This window comes from Pongo abelii, chromosome 20, assembly GCF_028885655.2.
Source record: "Pongo abelii isolate AG06213 chromosome 20, NHGRI_mPonAbe1-v2.0_pri, whole genome shotgun sequence".
Lineage (NCBI taxonomy): Eukaryota > Metazoa > Chordata > Mammalia > Primates > Hominidae > Pongo > Pongo abelii.
In genome coordinates this window covers 11,132,266-11,148,531 of record NC_072005.2, presented here as the reverse complement: position 1 = coordinate 11,148,531, position 16,266 = coordinate 11,132,266, and the positions used below count along the sequence as shown (strand labels likewise).

Genomic DNA, 16,266 nt, shown 5'->3' with positions numbered 1-16,266 from the left:
CCGACACCAGCCCATTCTATAGCCGGGGACGCTGCCGCAGTGAGGCCAGGCCCCTGGAAAGGCGGGCTGGGGAGCAGTCAGGGGCCATGGACTCTGAACCACTGCCCTCTCGGTGCCTCAGTTTCCTCATCTGTGCACATCTCCCAGCACTGCTATGAGGACTGGTGCGTTAACAGGTGTAAAGCTGTTAAACTGAGACCGGCAAGATGGTAGCACCATTTATAGAACTGCTGTCCTTATTTTGGGTTGAGTATTCCTTCTCTAAAATGCTTGGGACCAGAAGTGTTTTAGATTTTGAATTTTTTTGGATTTTGGAATATTTTCAGAGTTGGAATATTTTTCTGATTTTGGAATGTTTCAAATTTGGAATATCCTTAATGTTGTGGGTGAGCATTGACTGTCTGGACCAGTGGTGTGGAGGTAAGAATTTATCAAGACAGTTGTAGGTGCAGCTGGCCTCAGTGGCTCATGGCCGTAATCCTAGCGCTTTGGGAGGCTGAGGTGGGAGGATCACTTGAGGTCAGGAGTTCAAGACCACCTTGGCCAACGTGGTGAAACCCTGTCTGTACTAAAAATACAAAAATTAGCCTGTGTGCTGGTGCACGCCTGTAATCCCAGCTACTTGGGAAGCTGAGGCAGGAGAATCGCTCGAATCCAGTAGGTAGAGGTTGCAGTGAGCTGAGATTGCACCACTGAACTCCAGCCTGGGCAACAGAGTGAGACTCCACCTCAAAAAAGAAAGAAAGAAATTTTTAAAAAGGCAGTTGTAAGTACAGAAAGACAGATTTATTCCAGAAAGTAGGTAGGAAAATACCTTGCAAGAAAGCAACGAGCAGGTCAGCAAGAGAGGAGCTGACTGCCAGAAGACAAAGGCTTGCTGGGAATTTTTTTTTTTTTTGAGATGAAGTCTCGCTCTTGTCCCCCAGGCTGGAGTGGGATGGCACGATCTCGGCTCACTGCAACCTCCACCTCCCGGGTTCAAGCAATTCTCCTGCCTCAGCCTTCCAAGTAGCTGGGATTACAGGCACCTGCCACCACGCCTGGCTACTTTTTTTGTATTTTTAATAGAGACAGGGTTTCACCATGTTGGCCAGGCTGGTCTCAAACTCCTGACCTCAGGTGATCCGCCCGCCTCAGTCTCCCAAAGTGCTGGGATTACAAGTGTGAGCCACCACACCCGGCCGCTTGCTGGAGATTTTATAGAATGGTGCTTGTGCTGTGCGCTGAAGAGGGCTTTGTGCAGTACTTATAATGCCGAGGTTGCTGTGAGCTAACTTTCAATTTTCTATCAGCTGAGGTGTCAGGTGATAGCTGGGCGCAGGAAGATAAGGAGTTATTTATACAGGAGGGCTGTGTGTTCTGGACCATGGAGAAAGGCAGAGTTACATAGTTTGTCTGCCTTCTTCTTCTTTTTTTTTTTTTGAGACAGAATTTCGCTCTTGTCCCCCAGGCTGGAGTGCAATGGCGTGATATTGGCTCACTGCAACCTCCGCCTCCCAGGTTCAAGTGATTCTCCTGTCTCAGCCTCCCGAGTAGCTGGGATTACAGGCACACGCCACCACGCCTGGCTAGTTTTTGTATTTTTAGTAGAGATGGGGTTTCACCGTGTTGGCCAGGCTGTTCTCGAACTCCTGACCTCAAGTGATCCACCCGCCTCAGCCTCTCAAAGAGCTGGGATTACAGGGGTGAGCCACCGTGCCCAACCCTATCTGCCTTCTTTTATTGCTTTCCCTTGGTTCGGCCAGCCTGGTTTTTTTCCTAATTAGGACTCCACACTCAGTGGTAAAAATCCGAAATCCAAAATGCTCCAATAAGCATTTCCTTCTAAAGGTCAGTGCTCAAGACGTTTCAGAATTTCGGGTGCTCAAGACTTTGAATTTCAGGGTTTTGGATTTGGACGTGCCACTTGTATTAAGACAGTCAAGAAGATGCCCAGCTTCAAAGTCCATTTCCCTTCGGGATTCTTGGCCTTGCTCCTTGGCAGAATTTTCTGGCTTTTTCCCCTTCATGTTACGTGGGTCATTGAGGCTTGGCTAGCAAGTGTCACTATGTGTTCAGCCTCATGGGGCGGGGATCACGGGGATCACGACCAGCGGGAATCACAGCGGCTTGCCAATGTGTGTGCCAGGTGGCTAGCCCTCGGCAGGGACAGCCTCCCTGACTGTGCGTGACAAACCCGAAGAGGTGGCACCATCCCCGCTTTGTAATGCCTCCTGGTCAAGGGGGGATTTGAAGGACGGAAGAGGCTTGGTATGAGCCCCCAAGAGATGGAGCCCAGTTCGGGGCAGCTGCCTTGCAGCTTGAGCAGGACCCCGTAGAGACAAAGTCAGACCACTCCCCAGGACCCAGATAGGCTCAATAGCAAAGGCAGGGCCACACTTACGACAGCCTTGCTCGTCTGAGCCGTTGTCGCAGTCCACTTGGCCATCGCACCTCCAGAACTGAGGAATGCAGCGGTTGACACGGCCCCCGCAGCTGAAGTCCCCGGATTTGCAGGTGACAGACACTACAGAAGAAACAAGATTGAACTGTCACTCAAAGGAAAGAGCCACTGAGGCCGAGCACGGTGGCTGACGCCTGTAATCCCAGCACTTTGGGAGGCCAAGGTGGGTGGATCACCTGAGGTCAGGGGTTCAAGACCAGCCTGGCCAATATGGTGAAACCCTGTCTCTACTAAAAATACAAAAATTAGCTGGGTGTGGTGGCAGGCACCTGTAGTCCCACCTACTCGGGAGGCTGAGGCAGGAGAATCACTTTAACCTGGGAGGAGGAGGTTGCCGTGAGCCGAGATCCTGCCATTGCGCTCCAGCCTGGGCAACAGAGTGAGACTCCGTCACACACACACACACAAAAAAGACCCACTGGCCTTGCCAGTCCTGTCTTTGCAAAGGAAAACCCCAGAACTTTGAAGAGAATGTCAGTCCCACTTTTTTTTTTTGAGACAGAGTCTTGCTCTGTCGCCCAGGCTGGAGTACAGTGGCACGATCTTGGCTCACTGCTAGCTCCACCTCCCGGGTTCACGCCATTCTCCTGCCTCAGCCTCCTGAGTAGCTGGGACAGGCACCCGCCACCATGCCTGGCTAATTTTTTGTATTTTTTTAGTAGAGACAGGGTTTCACCGTGTTAGCCAGGATGGTCTCGATCTCCTGACCTCGTGATCCGCCCGACTCGCCCTCCAAAAGTGCTGGGGTTACAGGCGTGAGCCACCGCACCCAACCTAATCCCACTTTTTTTTTTTTTTTAAGTAGAGATGAAGTTTCATCATGTTGAGCAGGCTGGTCTCAAACTCATGGCCTCAAGTGATCCGCCCACCTCAGCCTCCCAAAGTGCTGGGATCCTAGGCATGAGCCACCATGCCTGGTCTTCCATTTAAAAAAAAAAAAAATCTATATATATGGGCCGGGCTCAGTGGCTCACACCTGTAATCCTAGCACTTTGGGAGGCCAAAGCTGGCGGATCACGAGGTCAGAAGATTGAGACCATCCTGGCTAACATGGTGAAACCCCGTCTCTACTAAAAATACAAAAAAATAGCTGGGCGTGGTAGTGGGCGCCTGCAGTCCCAGCTACTCGGGAGGCTGAGGCAGGAGAATGGCATGAACCCAGGAGGCACAGCTTGCAGGGAGCCGAGATCACGCCACTGCACTCCAGCCTGGGCAACAGAGCAAGACTCTGTCTCAAAAAAAAGAAAAAAAAAAAAAAAGAAAAAAACCCACAAATATTTATTTATTATTTATTTTTTAGAGATGGGGTCTAGCTATGTCACCCAGGTGGCCCTCAAACTCCTGGGCTTTATAAAGCAATCTTTCTGCCTTTCTGCCTCAGCCTCCCAAGTAGCTGGGACTACAGACACAAGCCATTGTGCCCGGCCAAGCCTACCCCTTTATGGGTCAAAACAGAGGGCATTTAAATGGAGCTTGTTAAAAATTGGACATTAGGCTGAGTGCAGTGGCTCACACCTGTAATCCCAATACTTTGGGAGGTTGAGGCAAGAGAATCACTTGAGCCCAAGAGGTCAAGGCTGCAGTGAAGTATGATTGTGCCACTGGACTCCAGCCTGGGCAACAGAATTAGACTCCATCTCTTAAAAAAAAAAAAAAAAAAAAAAAAAAAAAATAGGCTGGGCGCGGTGGCTCATGCCTGTAATCCCAGAACTTTGGGAGGTGGAGGTGGGCGGATCATGAGGTCAGGAGATCGAGACCATCCCGGCTAACATGGTGAAACCCCATCTCTACTAAAGATACAAAAAATTAGCCGGGTGTGGTGGCGGGTGCCTGTAGTCCCAGCTACTCGGGAGGCTGAGGCAGGAGGATGGCATGAACCTGGGAGGCGGAGGTTGCAGTGAGCTGAGATCATGCCACTGCACTCCAGCCTGGGTGACAGAGCGAGACTCCGTCTCAAAAAAAAAAAAAAAAAAATAGACATTAGGTTATGCAAAGTTTTGGAACAAGATAGAGGTGGTGGCCAGACAGCATTGCAAATGTATTAATGCCACTGAGCTGGTTAATTTCATGTTATGTGAAATTCACATCAGTTGAAAAAACAATAGAGCCATTTAATGGCTTTAAGGAAAGCTCCAATAATTCATTCTCTCCCCACCTCCTAATTCATGATTGAATACATCAAAATCCACTGGCCACTTTTCCAGCCGCCATCATCAAAAAGGGGTTAGAATCGTGTCACAGGCCAGGCGTGGTGCTTGTAATCCCAGCACTTTGGTAAGCCGAGGCCAGCGGATCACTTGAGACCAGAAATTCAAGACCAGCCTGGCCAACATGGCGAGACACTGTCTCTATTACAAAAAAAAAATGCATATCATGCCCAAAGGGGACTCACAGCACGTCTCCTGGGACTCATCAGAGCCATCCTGGCACTCAGCGCTGCCATCGCAGACCCACTTGTAGGAGATGCATTTCCCGTCTTGGCACTGGAACTCGTTTCTTTCACATCTGTCGCCCACTGAGAGAGAGGAAAAGGAGAAAGGGTCTACTCAACGCCAGAATCAGAAACTGACCACGTTTCCTGTGTCTGTTTCCTGCCAACTAAAGAATTAACCAGAAATGTCATCCGATCAGGAACAGTCTGATTCCCAGGGAATTAAGCAAGCACAACAAATGAAATTTTATGAACCCTAAAATACAGAGGAGGACACAAAGAAGAAACGCAAGAGAGACACTTGTCAACAAAGGCTAATGTTGTTGATTCCAAAATGTGGACTCTCTGGGGTATGGGAAAAAAAAATTAGAACTTCCATGCACATTAATAAAGAAAGGAAGAGTATTTAGCATATTAAAATCCTGTACTGCAGCTGGGCATGGTGGTTTACGCCTGTAATCCCAGCACTTTGGGAGGCCGAGGTGGGCAGATCACCTGAGGTCAGGAGTTCAAGACCAGCCTGGCCAACATGGTGAAACCCCGTCTCTACTAAAAACACAAAATTAGCTGGGTGTGATGGCACATGCCTATGATCCCAGCTACTCAGGAGGCTGAGGCAGGAGAATCACTTGAACCCGGGAGGCAGAGTTTGTGGTGAGCCGAGATCGTGCCATTGCACTCCAGCCTGGGCAACAAGAACAAAACTCTGTCTCAAAAAAAAAAAAACTGTACTGCCCAGGCACGTTGGCTCATGACTGTAATCCCAGCACTTTGGGAGGCAGAGATGGGTGGTTGAGCCCAGGAGTATGAGATCAGCCTGGACAACATAGTGAGACCCTTTATCTATTATAATTTTTTAAAAGTTAAAACAAAACAAACAAAGCCTGTGTTGTTCTATCAACCTGACCATTAAAAAAACAAAAACAAAAGACTTGTACTGTAAACAGTCATGAAGAAAACTCAGACACAGCATAATCATTAAGGTGGAAGAAAACTTGAGTTTTCTTCAGTAGGTAGGGAAGAAATACTTAGATAAAGAATTATGAGAAATTATAAATGTAGAGGCCAGAGAACACAAATTTAGCAGTGAAGATAATCATGTATCTGAAGATCAGATCAAAAGAAATGGGAGAGAAACATTAACAAAAGATATAATAAGAGAAAACTTTTCCTTAGAAAACCAAGACTTGGATTATTACATTAAAATGAGAACAAAATAACTGTTTGGAAAATTTCCCAAAATATATTTACATCTTGGAAAAGAGATCAAAGTCTTATTGAATGTATTTAGTTTTCTTCTATTTTCTTTTTTTTTGAGACAGGATCTCACTCTAGAGCGATCAGTGGAGCGATCATGGCCCACTGCAGCCTCAAACTCTGAGGCTCAAGCACTCTTCCCATCTCAGCCCCCTAAGTAGTTGGGACTAAAAGCACTCACCACCATGCCCAGCTAATTTTTCCACTTTTGTAGAGATGGGGTCTTACTATGTTACCTAGGCTGGTCTTGAACTCTTGGGCTCAAGCAATTCTCCCACCTCAGCCTCCCAAAGTGTTGTGATTATAGGCGTATGCCACCACACTCGGCCTGTATTTAGTTTTATATATTAAATTTGGATTTAGAATATATTTTTTTTCTTTTTTTGAGACATAGCTTCGCTCTGTCACCCAAACTGGAGTGCAGTGGCAGGATCATGGCTTACTGCAACCTGGATTGAACCTCGTGGGCTCAAGTGATCCTCCTGCCTCAGCCTCCCAAATAAATGGGACTACAGGCACATGCCACCATGCCCAGCTAATGTTGGAATTTTTTGTAGAGACAAGGTCTCACTATGTTGCCTAGGCTGGTCTCAAACTCCTAAAGTGATCCTCCCTCCTCAGCCTCCCAATATGCTGGGATTACAGGCATGAGCCACCACACTGGGCCCTCTAATGCCTTTCTATGAAAGATTCTGGTTCTGTGAACTAGAATCAAAGCACCTTTTATAAATCAAAGTATAAACTTTGATTCCCTATGTAAACTAAGGCAATAAAGGCAATAATAAATTATTATTATTATTATTATTTTTCAGACAGAGTCTCATTCTGTCGCCCAGGCTGGAGTGCAGTGGTACAATCTTGGCTCACTGCAACCTCTGCTTCCCAGGTTCAAGCGATTCTCCTGCCTCAGCCTCCCAAGTAGCTGGGGATCACCAGCAACTGCCACCATGCCCAGGTAATTTCTTGTATTTTAGTAGAGATGGAGTTTCACTATATTGGCCAGGCTGGCCTTGAACTCCTGACCAAAGTGCTGGGATTATAGGCTGGAGCCCCCGTGCCCGGCCGCAATAACAAATTACGATTGCTTATCTCAGCATGCACTATGCACTTATTATTACTATAATAAGGTAACAATACCAAGAAGAAAAAAATAATCTGCCTTTTTTTTTAAAATTTTATATTCTTTTTGACACAGAGTCTCGCTCTGTCGCCCAGGCTGGAGTACAATGGCGCAATCTCAGCTCACTGCAAACCTCCACCTCTGGGTTCAAGAGATTCTTCTGTCTTAGCTTCCTGAGTAGCTGGGAATACACGCGCGTGCCACCACACCCGGCTAATTTTTGTATTTTTTGTAGAGACGGGGTTTCATCATGCTGCCCAGGCTGGTCTCAAATTCCTGACCTCAAGTGATCTGCCTGCCTCAGCCTCTCAGTGCTGGGATTACAGGTGTGAGCCACCATGCCCAGCCAAGTCTGACTTTTTATCTTTGTGAAGATGTAACAGATGCTGTCCAGGAAAATCACATACAAGGGTTTGTTTTTTTGTTTTTGAGACAGAGTCTCATTCTGTTGCCCAAACTGGAGTGCAATGGTATGATCTTGACTCACTGTAAACTCTGCCTCCCAGGTTCAAGCGATTCTCCTGCCTTAACCCTTCCAAGTAGCTGGGATTACAGGCACGCGCCACTGTGCCTAGCTACATATGTACATCAATAAGTTCTGATCGATGGTTGAATCTTTGGGAGGCCGAGGTGGGCGGATCACCAAATCAGGAGATCGAGACCATCCTAACATGGTGAAACCCCATCTCTACTAAAAAAATTAGCCAGGCATGTTGGCGGACGCCTGTAATCCCAGCTACTCAGGAGGCTGAGGCAGGAGAATCACTTGAACCCGGGAGACGGAGGTTGCAGTGAACCGAGATCACGCCACTGTACTCCAGCCTGGGTGACAGAGACTCTGTCTCAGAAAAAAAAAAAAAAAAAAGAAAAAGAAAATATGACCACATGGCCAGATGCAGTGGCTCACGCCTGTAATCCCAACACTTTGGGAGGCAGAGACAGGATTGTTTGAGCCCAGGAGTTCCAGACTGGCCTAGGCAACATACCAAGACCCCATCTCTACAAAATAAAAAAAAGAATAATTAAAAAAAAAGAATATATGACCGCATCTTCTATGGGAATCCTTTCAGAAGGCAGAGCCTAATTCTTCTCCTCTCGAGTGGCACTGGACTTTTAATGACTTGCTTCTGATAGGAAAATGTAGAGGTGACAGGGAGTGGCTTCTGAGCCTACTTCATGGCCATGCTCATTGTTGGATCGACTGCTCCAGGGGAGGCCAGCTGCATGTCATGAGTCCACTCAAGCAGCTGGAGGGAGAGCTCCACGCAGCAGGGAACTGAGGCCTCCAGCCAAGAGCCACTGAGTGCGCCATCTTGGAAGTGGATCCTGCAACCCCAGACAAGCCTTCCTAAGCCTGCAGCTTCTGAAAATATGTTTTTCTCTCCTGCCAATATTTTTATTGCAACTTCATGAGAGACCCTGAGCTGGAACCATCTAACTGTGCTGCTTCCAAATTCCTGACACACAGAAACTGAGAAATCATAAATGTGTTGTTTTAAGCCACTACGTTTTGGGCTAATTTGATATGTAGCAAGAAATGAGTCATTTCCTCCTTTAAGCACAGTTGAAACTGAGTTGTAGGTAATTAACATACAACCTAACTTTAAAAGATGTATCTGTGTCTTTTTTTCTTTCTCTTTTGGACACAGGCTCTCACTCTGTCGCCCAGGTTGGAGTGCAGTGGCATGACTGAGGCTCACGGCAGCCTCCACCTCCCAGGTTCATGCGATCCTCCTGCCTAAGCCTAACTTGAGCAGCTGTGACTAGAGGGGTGCAGCATCACACTCAGCTAACTTTTTATTTATTTTTTGCAGAGACAGGGGTCTCACTATGTTGCCCAGGCTGGTCTCAAACTCCTGGGCTCAAGCGATCCACCCACCCATCTCGGCCTCCCAAAGTGCTAGGATTACAGGCGTGAGCCACGGCATCCAGCCCCCTTTATCCATTTCGACTTTGATGGTTGACCCAGCACATTCATGTGGATTCCCTGAAAGTCAGAGTAGTAAGGGGGTTAGATACACAATCCTGGGCTTCAGTGGCTTCCCAGGCCATTTAACTGGAACAACTTGGATAACTGACTTAATCCTTCTGGGACTCAGTTTCCTGATCTGTAAAATGGGGGAGAATGGCAGTCTCTACTTCCTAGAGGGTGTTTTGAGAATTAAAGAACAGAACAGGCTGGGTGCAGTGACTCACGTCTGTAATCTCAGCACTTTGGGAGGCCGAAGTGGGCAGATCACTTGAGTTCAGGAGTTCGAGACCAGCCTGGCCAACATGGTGAAACCCCATCTCTACTAAAAATACAAAAATTAGCCGGGCATGGTGGCGGGCGCCTGTAATCCCAGCTGCTCAGGTGGCTGAGGCAGGAGAATCACTTGAACCAGAATGCCTGTAATCGCAGCTACTAGGGAGGCTGAAACACGAGAATCATTTGAACCCAGGAGGCAGGGGCTGCAGTGAGCCCAGATTGTGCCACTGCACTTCAGCCTGGGCAACAGAGCGAGACTCTGTCCAAAAAAAAAAGAAAAGAAAAGAAAAGAAAAAAGGGAAGGAAGAGAGAAGAAAATGAGTTAGTTGAGCTTTGGAATCTGCTGTGGTCACCAACTCTGATAATTTTCTTGCCCAACTACAGATCTGTCAATATCGTACACACCCCGCTTTGACAATATCGTACACACCCCACTGACTCACAGCTCAATTTCGATTGTGCTTAAAGGAGGAAATGACTCATTTCTTGTGCTGACACACCGGGTGGGCAAAAAGCAATTGAGATTCCAGGAGGCTTGCAATAAATAACAATGAAAGTTGGGCCAGAGGCGTTGGCAATCAAGATCTTAAGGGAGGAGCCTCTGATCACTCCACTAGGTGACCACTAATCCAATGCTCACCTCCCTACCTCTGTACGAGGGCCCAGCTTACAAACTAAATGTGCCACTGGGTAGACCCGGAATGTCAGTAACACCTGAAGGTCCTTTAAGGAGAGATAAAGAACAATAAAAACCTTTCCCTGAAGAAAAACAAAACCTTTCCCTGGACCTCAAGCTCTCCCCTGACTATTATTCTCCAAATATTTGCTGGCCACAGGTGGCTCAAGACTGCACCCATGGGGAGGACCCCACGATGACCTATTTCTGTGGTCTACCACCTGGGCAACTCTCTAGACAATGTTTCAAAAATGGATTTCCCCAGCACTTTGGGAGGCTGAGGAGGGAGGACTGCTTGAGCCCAGGAGTTTGAGACCAACCTGGGCAACATAGCGAGACCCCCATCTCTACAAAAAATACAAAACTTAGCCAAGCATAGTGGCACATACCCGTAATCCCAGCTACTTGGGAGGATGTAGGGAGGATGGCTTAAGCCTGGGAGGTCGAGGATGCAGTGATCTGCGCTCCAGCCTGGGCGGGAGACCCTGTCTCAAAAAATAAAAACAAACAAACAAACAAACAAATAATTTAAACTTAGCTGGGAGTGGCCAGGTTTGGCGGCTCACACCTATAATCCCAGCACTTTGGGAGGCTGAGGCGGGTGGATCACCTGAGGTTGGGAGTTCGAGAACAGCCTGAACCAACGTAGAGAAACCCTATCTCTACGAAAAATACAAAATTAGCCGGGCATGGTGGCGCATGCCTGTAATCCCAGCTACTCAGGAGGCTGAGGCAGGAGAATCGCTTGAACTAGGAGGCGGAGGTTGCGGTGAGCCAAGATCGCGCCATTGCACTCCAGCCTGGGCAACAAGAGCAAAACTCCATCTCAATAAATAAATAAATAAATACATAAACAAATTTAGCTGGGAGTGGTGACACGTGCGTGTAGTCCCAGCTACTCAGTCGGCTGAGAGAGGAGGATCAGTTGAGTGCAGAAGCTGGAGGCTGCAGTGAGCTATAACTGCACACTTCAGCCTGAGCCACAGGGCAAGACCCTGCCTCCAAAAAATAAAGGGGGATTTTACTGCAACAGGCGCAGCCAGACAGCAGTTGCCTGCAAAATGAGCTCCCTTGGCCTAGCTAATGGGGACAGAGCTCAGGAATGGAATAGTACTGAGTGAGAGCACGTCAGGGAGCTGTCCTCACAGTTGCTGCCCTTCCCAAGCAAGAGGACAAAACCAGTCCTGTTCCAAACATCAACGGCCCAACGAAACCGCACCTCTTTCTTATTCTTTCAAGCAAGGTTGGCGTTTTTCATATTAGATCATTTGAATTTCAGGAAAAGCAAATTAGGCCAAGTGCAGTGGCTCACGCCTGTAATCTCAGCACTTTGGGAGGCCAAGGCGGGCGGCTCGCTTGAGGTCAGGAGTTCGAGACCAGCCTGGCCAACATGGTGAAACCCTGTCTCTACTAAAAGTACAAAATTAGCCAGGCATGATAGCGGGTGCCCGTATCCTAGCTGAGACACGAGAATCCCTTGAACCCCGGAGGCAGAAGTTGCAATGAGCTGAGATTGCCTGGGTGACAGAGCGAGATTCCATCTCAAAAAAAAAAAAAAAGGAAGTAAACTAGAGCATGGATCCCCAGATTTTCTCATGCTAGGGATGCCTAAAAAGCACTGAGCTCCTCTCAAAAAAACAAAAACACAAAAAGGCCAGGCGCGGTGGCTCAAGCCTGTAATCCCAGCACTTTGGGAAGCTGAGGTGGGTGGATCCCGAGGTCAGGAGTTTGAGGCCAGCCTGACCAATATGGTGAAACCCCATCTCTACTAAAAAATACAAAAATTAGCTGGGTGTGGTGGCGGGCGCCTGTAGTCCCAGCTACTCAGGAGGCTGAGGCAGAAGAATCGCTTGAACCTGGGAGGCAGAGGTTGCAGTGAGCCGAGATTGCGCCACTGCACTCCAGCCTTGGCAACTCAAAAAAAAATAAACAAACAACACCTCTATAAATTCTAGTCCTCTAGCCCTCCGATCTCTCAAGTCACGAGTGACAAGTCAGGAACAAGGTTATCGAAACAGAAAAAGAGAATACACATTTCTGCTTTTTCCCCCAGCACACAAATGAGGTGGTGAATGCTTTCGATGTTTTCTTTCCCCGTGCTACTGAAAACAGTTGTACAAGGAAATCAAAATTGTAGCTAGAATCATTTCCTTGAAGAGGAAACAAACAAAGGAAAATCCCCTGGCTTAAGGGAACAGAGCCAGCTGAAAATGAATGAGAAATCAATTGATCAGCTGGCACGGTGGGTCACACCTGTAATCCCTGGACTTTGGGAGGCCGAGGCAGGTGGATCACGAGGTCAGGAGTTTGAGACCAGCCTGGCCAACATGGTGAAACCCCATCTCTACTACAAATACAAAAATTAGCTGGGCGTGGTGGCGGGCACCTATAATCCCAGCTACTCAGGAGGCTGAGGCAGGAGAATTGCTGGAACCCGGGAGGCGGGGGTTGCAGTGAACCGAGATTATGCCATTGCACTCCAGCCTGGGTGACAGAGCGAGACTCCAACTCAAAAAAAAAAAAAAAAGAAATCAATTGATCAGTGCTTCTTTCCAAATGAGGTGGGTATTTTCCCCAGAGTGATCTCAGCAATTGATTTTGCTTCCGGAAGACAGAGCCTGACTCTTTCACTATTTGCTGCTGGTCGGTTACATCTGCAGTCTCTTAGCAACAAAATGCTATTGCTTGACAGTTGGGACAGAGTGTGGAAGGCAAAAGGGACATCAAAAAGCCCATCAAAATAATAATAATAATAATAATAATAATAATAAAGCCCATCAAAGCACCCATCAAAGCAAGCAGCAACCGACCCATCTAGAATTGGATCTTATCAGGGAGGAAGTCTACAGATAAGAGCAGGAATGAGGAACAGAATTCCCCTACAGGTTTTCTGTCTCAACAAAGGTCTCTCTATTTTTTCCCAGTGTTCTCTGGAAGATAGGTATTTCCGGAAATGACAAGGGAATCACCCTGGGGCTCGTTAAAGCAGCCAACTCCCTTACTCAAGTTTGGGTGAGTCATTGACATGTTTGGAGCCACGCTCACCACTGTTGCCTGATTTTGATCTAAGTGAAGGCTTGCGTTCAGATTCCAACAACTTCCCTTTATAAAGGAAATGGACAAGAAACTCCCCCCTGGATATGCCTTGAAGCCAGCTAGAGCGTGAGGTGGTGCAGCTAGACGTGCTAGAAACACACACCACCGAGCTCTCAGAAGTCTGGAGGAAAACATCAGGGGTGTGGTCTCCTTGACAACAGAGGAAACATCACATTCTCAGCCATCCCGTGAGAGAGAAACTAAAGTGATGAACAAACAAGGTCTTGCTTAAGACTTCCTTAACATTTTCTCTTAAGGAAGAGGTTGATGGGTGAGTGACATACAGGTTAATCCAGTGCCTCTCTTTCTTTTGTAAAACTGAGTGGCAGAATGTTTGCAATAATCATCATCCCTGGTGGGGCGCGGTGGCTCACTCCTGTAATCCCAACAGTTTGGGAGGCTGAGGTAGGAGGATCGCTTGAGGCCAGGAGTTCAAGACCAGCCTGAGCAACAAAGCGAGACCTCATCTTTACAAAAAGTTAAAAAATAAATAAATAAATAAAAATAAAAGAACAATCATCCGAATTTCATTACACCCTCCCTCCCTCTCTGGCCTCCCAGAGAAAACCGGTATGTTAGTTACAGCGTGAATTTCAAGGCAGTTCAAAGCTCTCCATCCAGTCAAAGCCAACCCCCTTGCCAATTAAAAAAAAAGTTTCCTGCAATCCTTGTGTTCATCAGGCAATCCCAATCCTTTTCTAGGCTAGGCTGGTTCTCAGGAGGGAAAGGGCCATGTAGCCATTGTCTAGGGTGAGGCTGTCTCTCTGCAACTAATTTAAAGCCACCTAAAAAGCTCTAACTCAGGATCATGCACTAACCAGCCTCTTGTGGAAATCTAAAATCTAATCCATTTCACCCAGAGGAAAAATCGCCGCTTGGACAGCTGAACCGAAGCCATTCACAGCCTCTGAAGAAGCGAGGCCACCCCAGGGGGTCGGTCCCGGGGGCTAGCTGCCCCACCGTGGCTGAAGATCTCGGCTGCAGACCAAGGAGTGGCGGGGAGATTCTGAGGCAACGTTTCAACCTCGGAAGGAACCGAGGCCTTGAGGGTGGCCGGGGGCCCCTCTGTGAACTTGATCAGGGCTGGTGGGGCGAGGGCGCCCCCCAGGACAAGGTGGGGACGGAGGTATCGCCACAGAGCATAGCGGAAACCGGGGCCTTCGCCGGGAGGGCCCAGGCTAACGGAGGGCGACTCATGTATGTCACGGAGGCGGCTCCGGGGACCCGGGACTTGTCGTCGCCTTTGAGACAGGAACCGCGGAGGAACGCCAGGCCTACCCTGCATCCGCCTCGCCCCGGACAAGGTGAGGCTCAGACTTGCGCGCCAGCCCCGCCCGGCTCGTACACAAGCCCCGCCCTCCCGACGCCCGCCTCCGCCTCCACCGCCTCACATTGGACGAGGGGAGTGGCTCGAGGGTCGCCTGTTCGGACTGCACCCAATGGAATTCGGGGGGCGGGGGAAGGGGCGGGGGCAGGGGCGGGGGCAGGGGCGGGAGGGGGTGGCCCCCGGTCCGGAGCACGCGGCGGAATCCGGGGACTGCACCCAACTCTGGGTGGCAGTGGCGCCCTGGGGTCGCGCAAAGCGGATCGGGACCCCTGAGCCCGCGGCGACCTCCAGGCTGGACATCCGGGTCTCCAGTCGCCCTCGCCCCCAGAAGGACTTAAGGCGGGGGTGGGAGTGATCCCTTCTTTTAGGACTGGAGGTCCCCACACCCAGCTCTGAGTTAGAAGAGAGGGTCCCGGCCGGGCGCGGTGGCTGACGCCTGTAATCCCAGCACTTTGGGAGGCCGAGGCGGGCAGATCACCTGAGGTCGGGGTTCGAGACCAGCCTGGCCAAAATGGTGAAACCCCGTCTCTACTAAAAATACAAAAATTAGTCGCGCGTGGTGGTTGCGCGCCTGTAATCCCAGCTATTCGGGAGGCTGAGAGAGGAGACTCGCTTAAACCCGGGAGGCGGAGGTTGCAGTGAGCCGAGATCGTGCCACTGCACTCCATCCTGGGCGACAGAGCTAGACTCCGTCTCAAAGAAGATGGGGTCCCTTACCCGGTGGAGACTGGGGGACAGCCGTGCCCCGTTTCCCTTAAATCCCTCAGACTCCTCCCGACCCTCGCGCTCCCCTCAGCGCCCCCCTCCAGCGCCCCCTCCAGCCGTTTGGGAAGGACCCTGTGCCATTACCCCACAAGTCTCCCAGGGATGGAGTGATTATTTTTACCCAAAAATATAAATTCCCAAGGGTCCCACCGGGGGTTCCCTCTCAACCTATTCTGGCGCCTGGAGCAAGCCTTACCTGCTGCCCCCGCCGCGGCGAGGAGCAAGGCGACGGTCCAGCGCAGTTTCCAGCCCCAGGGCCCCATGCTCGCAGCCTCTGCCAGGCAGTGTCCCGACCCGGATCACGACCCGCTGTGTCCTAGCTGGAAACCCTGGCTTCCCGCGATTGCACTCGGGGCCCACGTCATTTACAGCATTTCAATGTGAGGTTTCTAGCAGGGGGAGGAGTTTGCAGTGGGGTGATTTTCAAATGTCTTCACCTCACTGCAAGAGGAGGAGTTTCGAACGGCCGATGTGACATCGGCTTTTTAACCCGTGAAGCTCTGATTCCCACTCCAGTCCTTCGAAAGTGTCACCAGGGCAGGCGACTTGATTTGTTGTATTTGGGTCTCCGGTGAAGAGCTGACCCCCCCGCCCCAAAATTGGAAACGCATCTTCTGAAAGATCCCCCTGAGATTTCTTGATGTTTAACTGTTAACATTTTGTTGTTGTTGTCCACAGAAGGATAACAACATCCTTTCAAGATCCTCCAATAGCCTAATGCCAATCTCCTCTCTGCCTCAAAAGGAAAACACTAAAAATGTTGGGAACTTCCGCCACTCTCTATATTTGCCTTTTCCTTTCTAGGAAATGTGTGTACATTTTTAGCTTACTTTCGTTGTATATTGTTTTTACATGGCTATTCCAAATCACCTAATAAACACTGATCAATCAGGAATTTAAATA

General features: G+C 49.1%; 1 protein-coding gene across 4 annotated transcripts in view; it reads right to left on the bottom strand.

The window, feature by feature from the left end:
• LDLR (low density lipoprotein receptor) overlaps positions 1–15,773 on the bottom strand; it is a 44,016-nt gene extending 28,243 nt beyond the window's left edge. For 2 of the 4 annotated variants that reach the window (XM_063719935.1, XM_063719937.1), the window contains exons 1-3: positions 15,560–15,746; positions 4,836–4,958; positions 2,384–2,506 (exon numbers count right to left, since the gene is read on the bottom strand). In XM_063719935.1, the coding sequence (XP_063576005.1) occupies positions 2,384–2,506; positions 4,836–4,958; positions 15,560–15,626 (313 nt within the window). In that variant the 5' untranslated portion in view covers positions 15,627–15,746. Of the gene's footprint in view, positions 1–2,383; positions 2,507–4,835; positions 4,959–15,559 lie in introns of all 4 variants that reach the window. The other 2 variants (XM_063719934.1, XM_063719936.1) reach the window with 2 other exon arrangements.
• Positions 15,774–16,266: the final 493 nt, after the last annotated feature.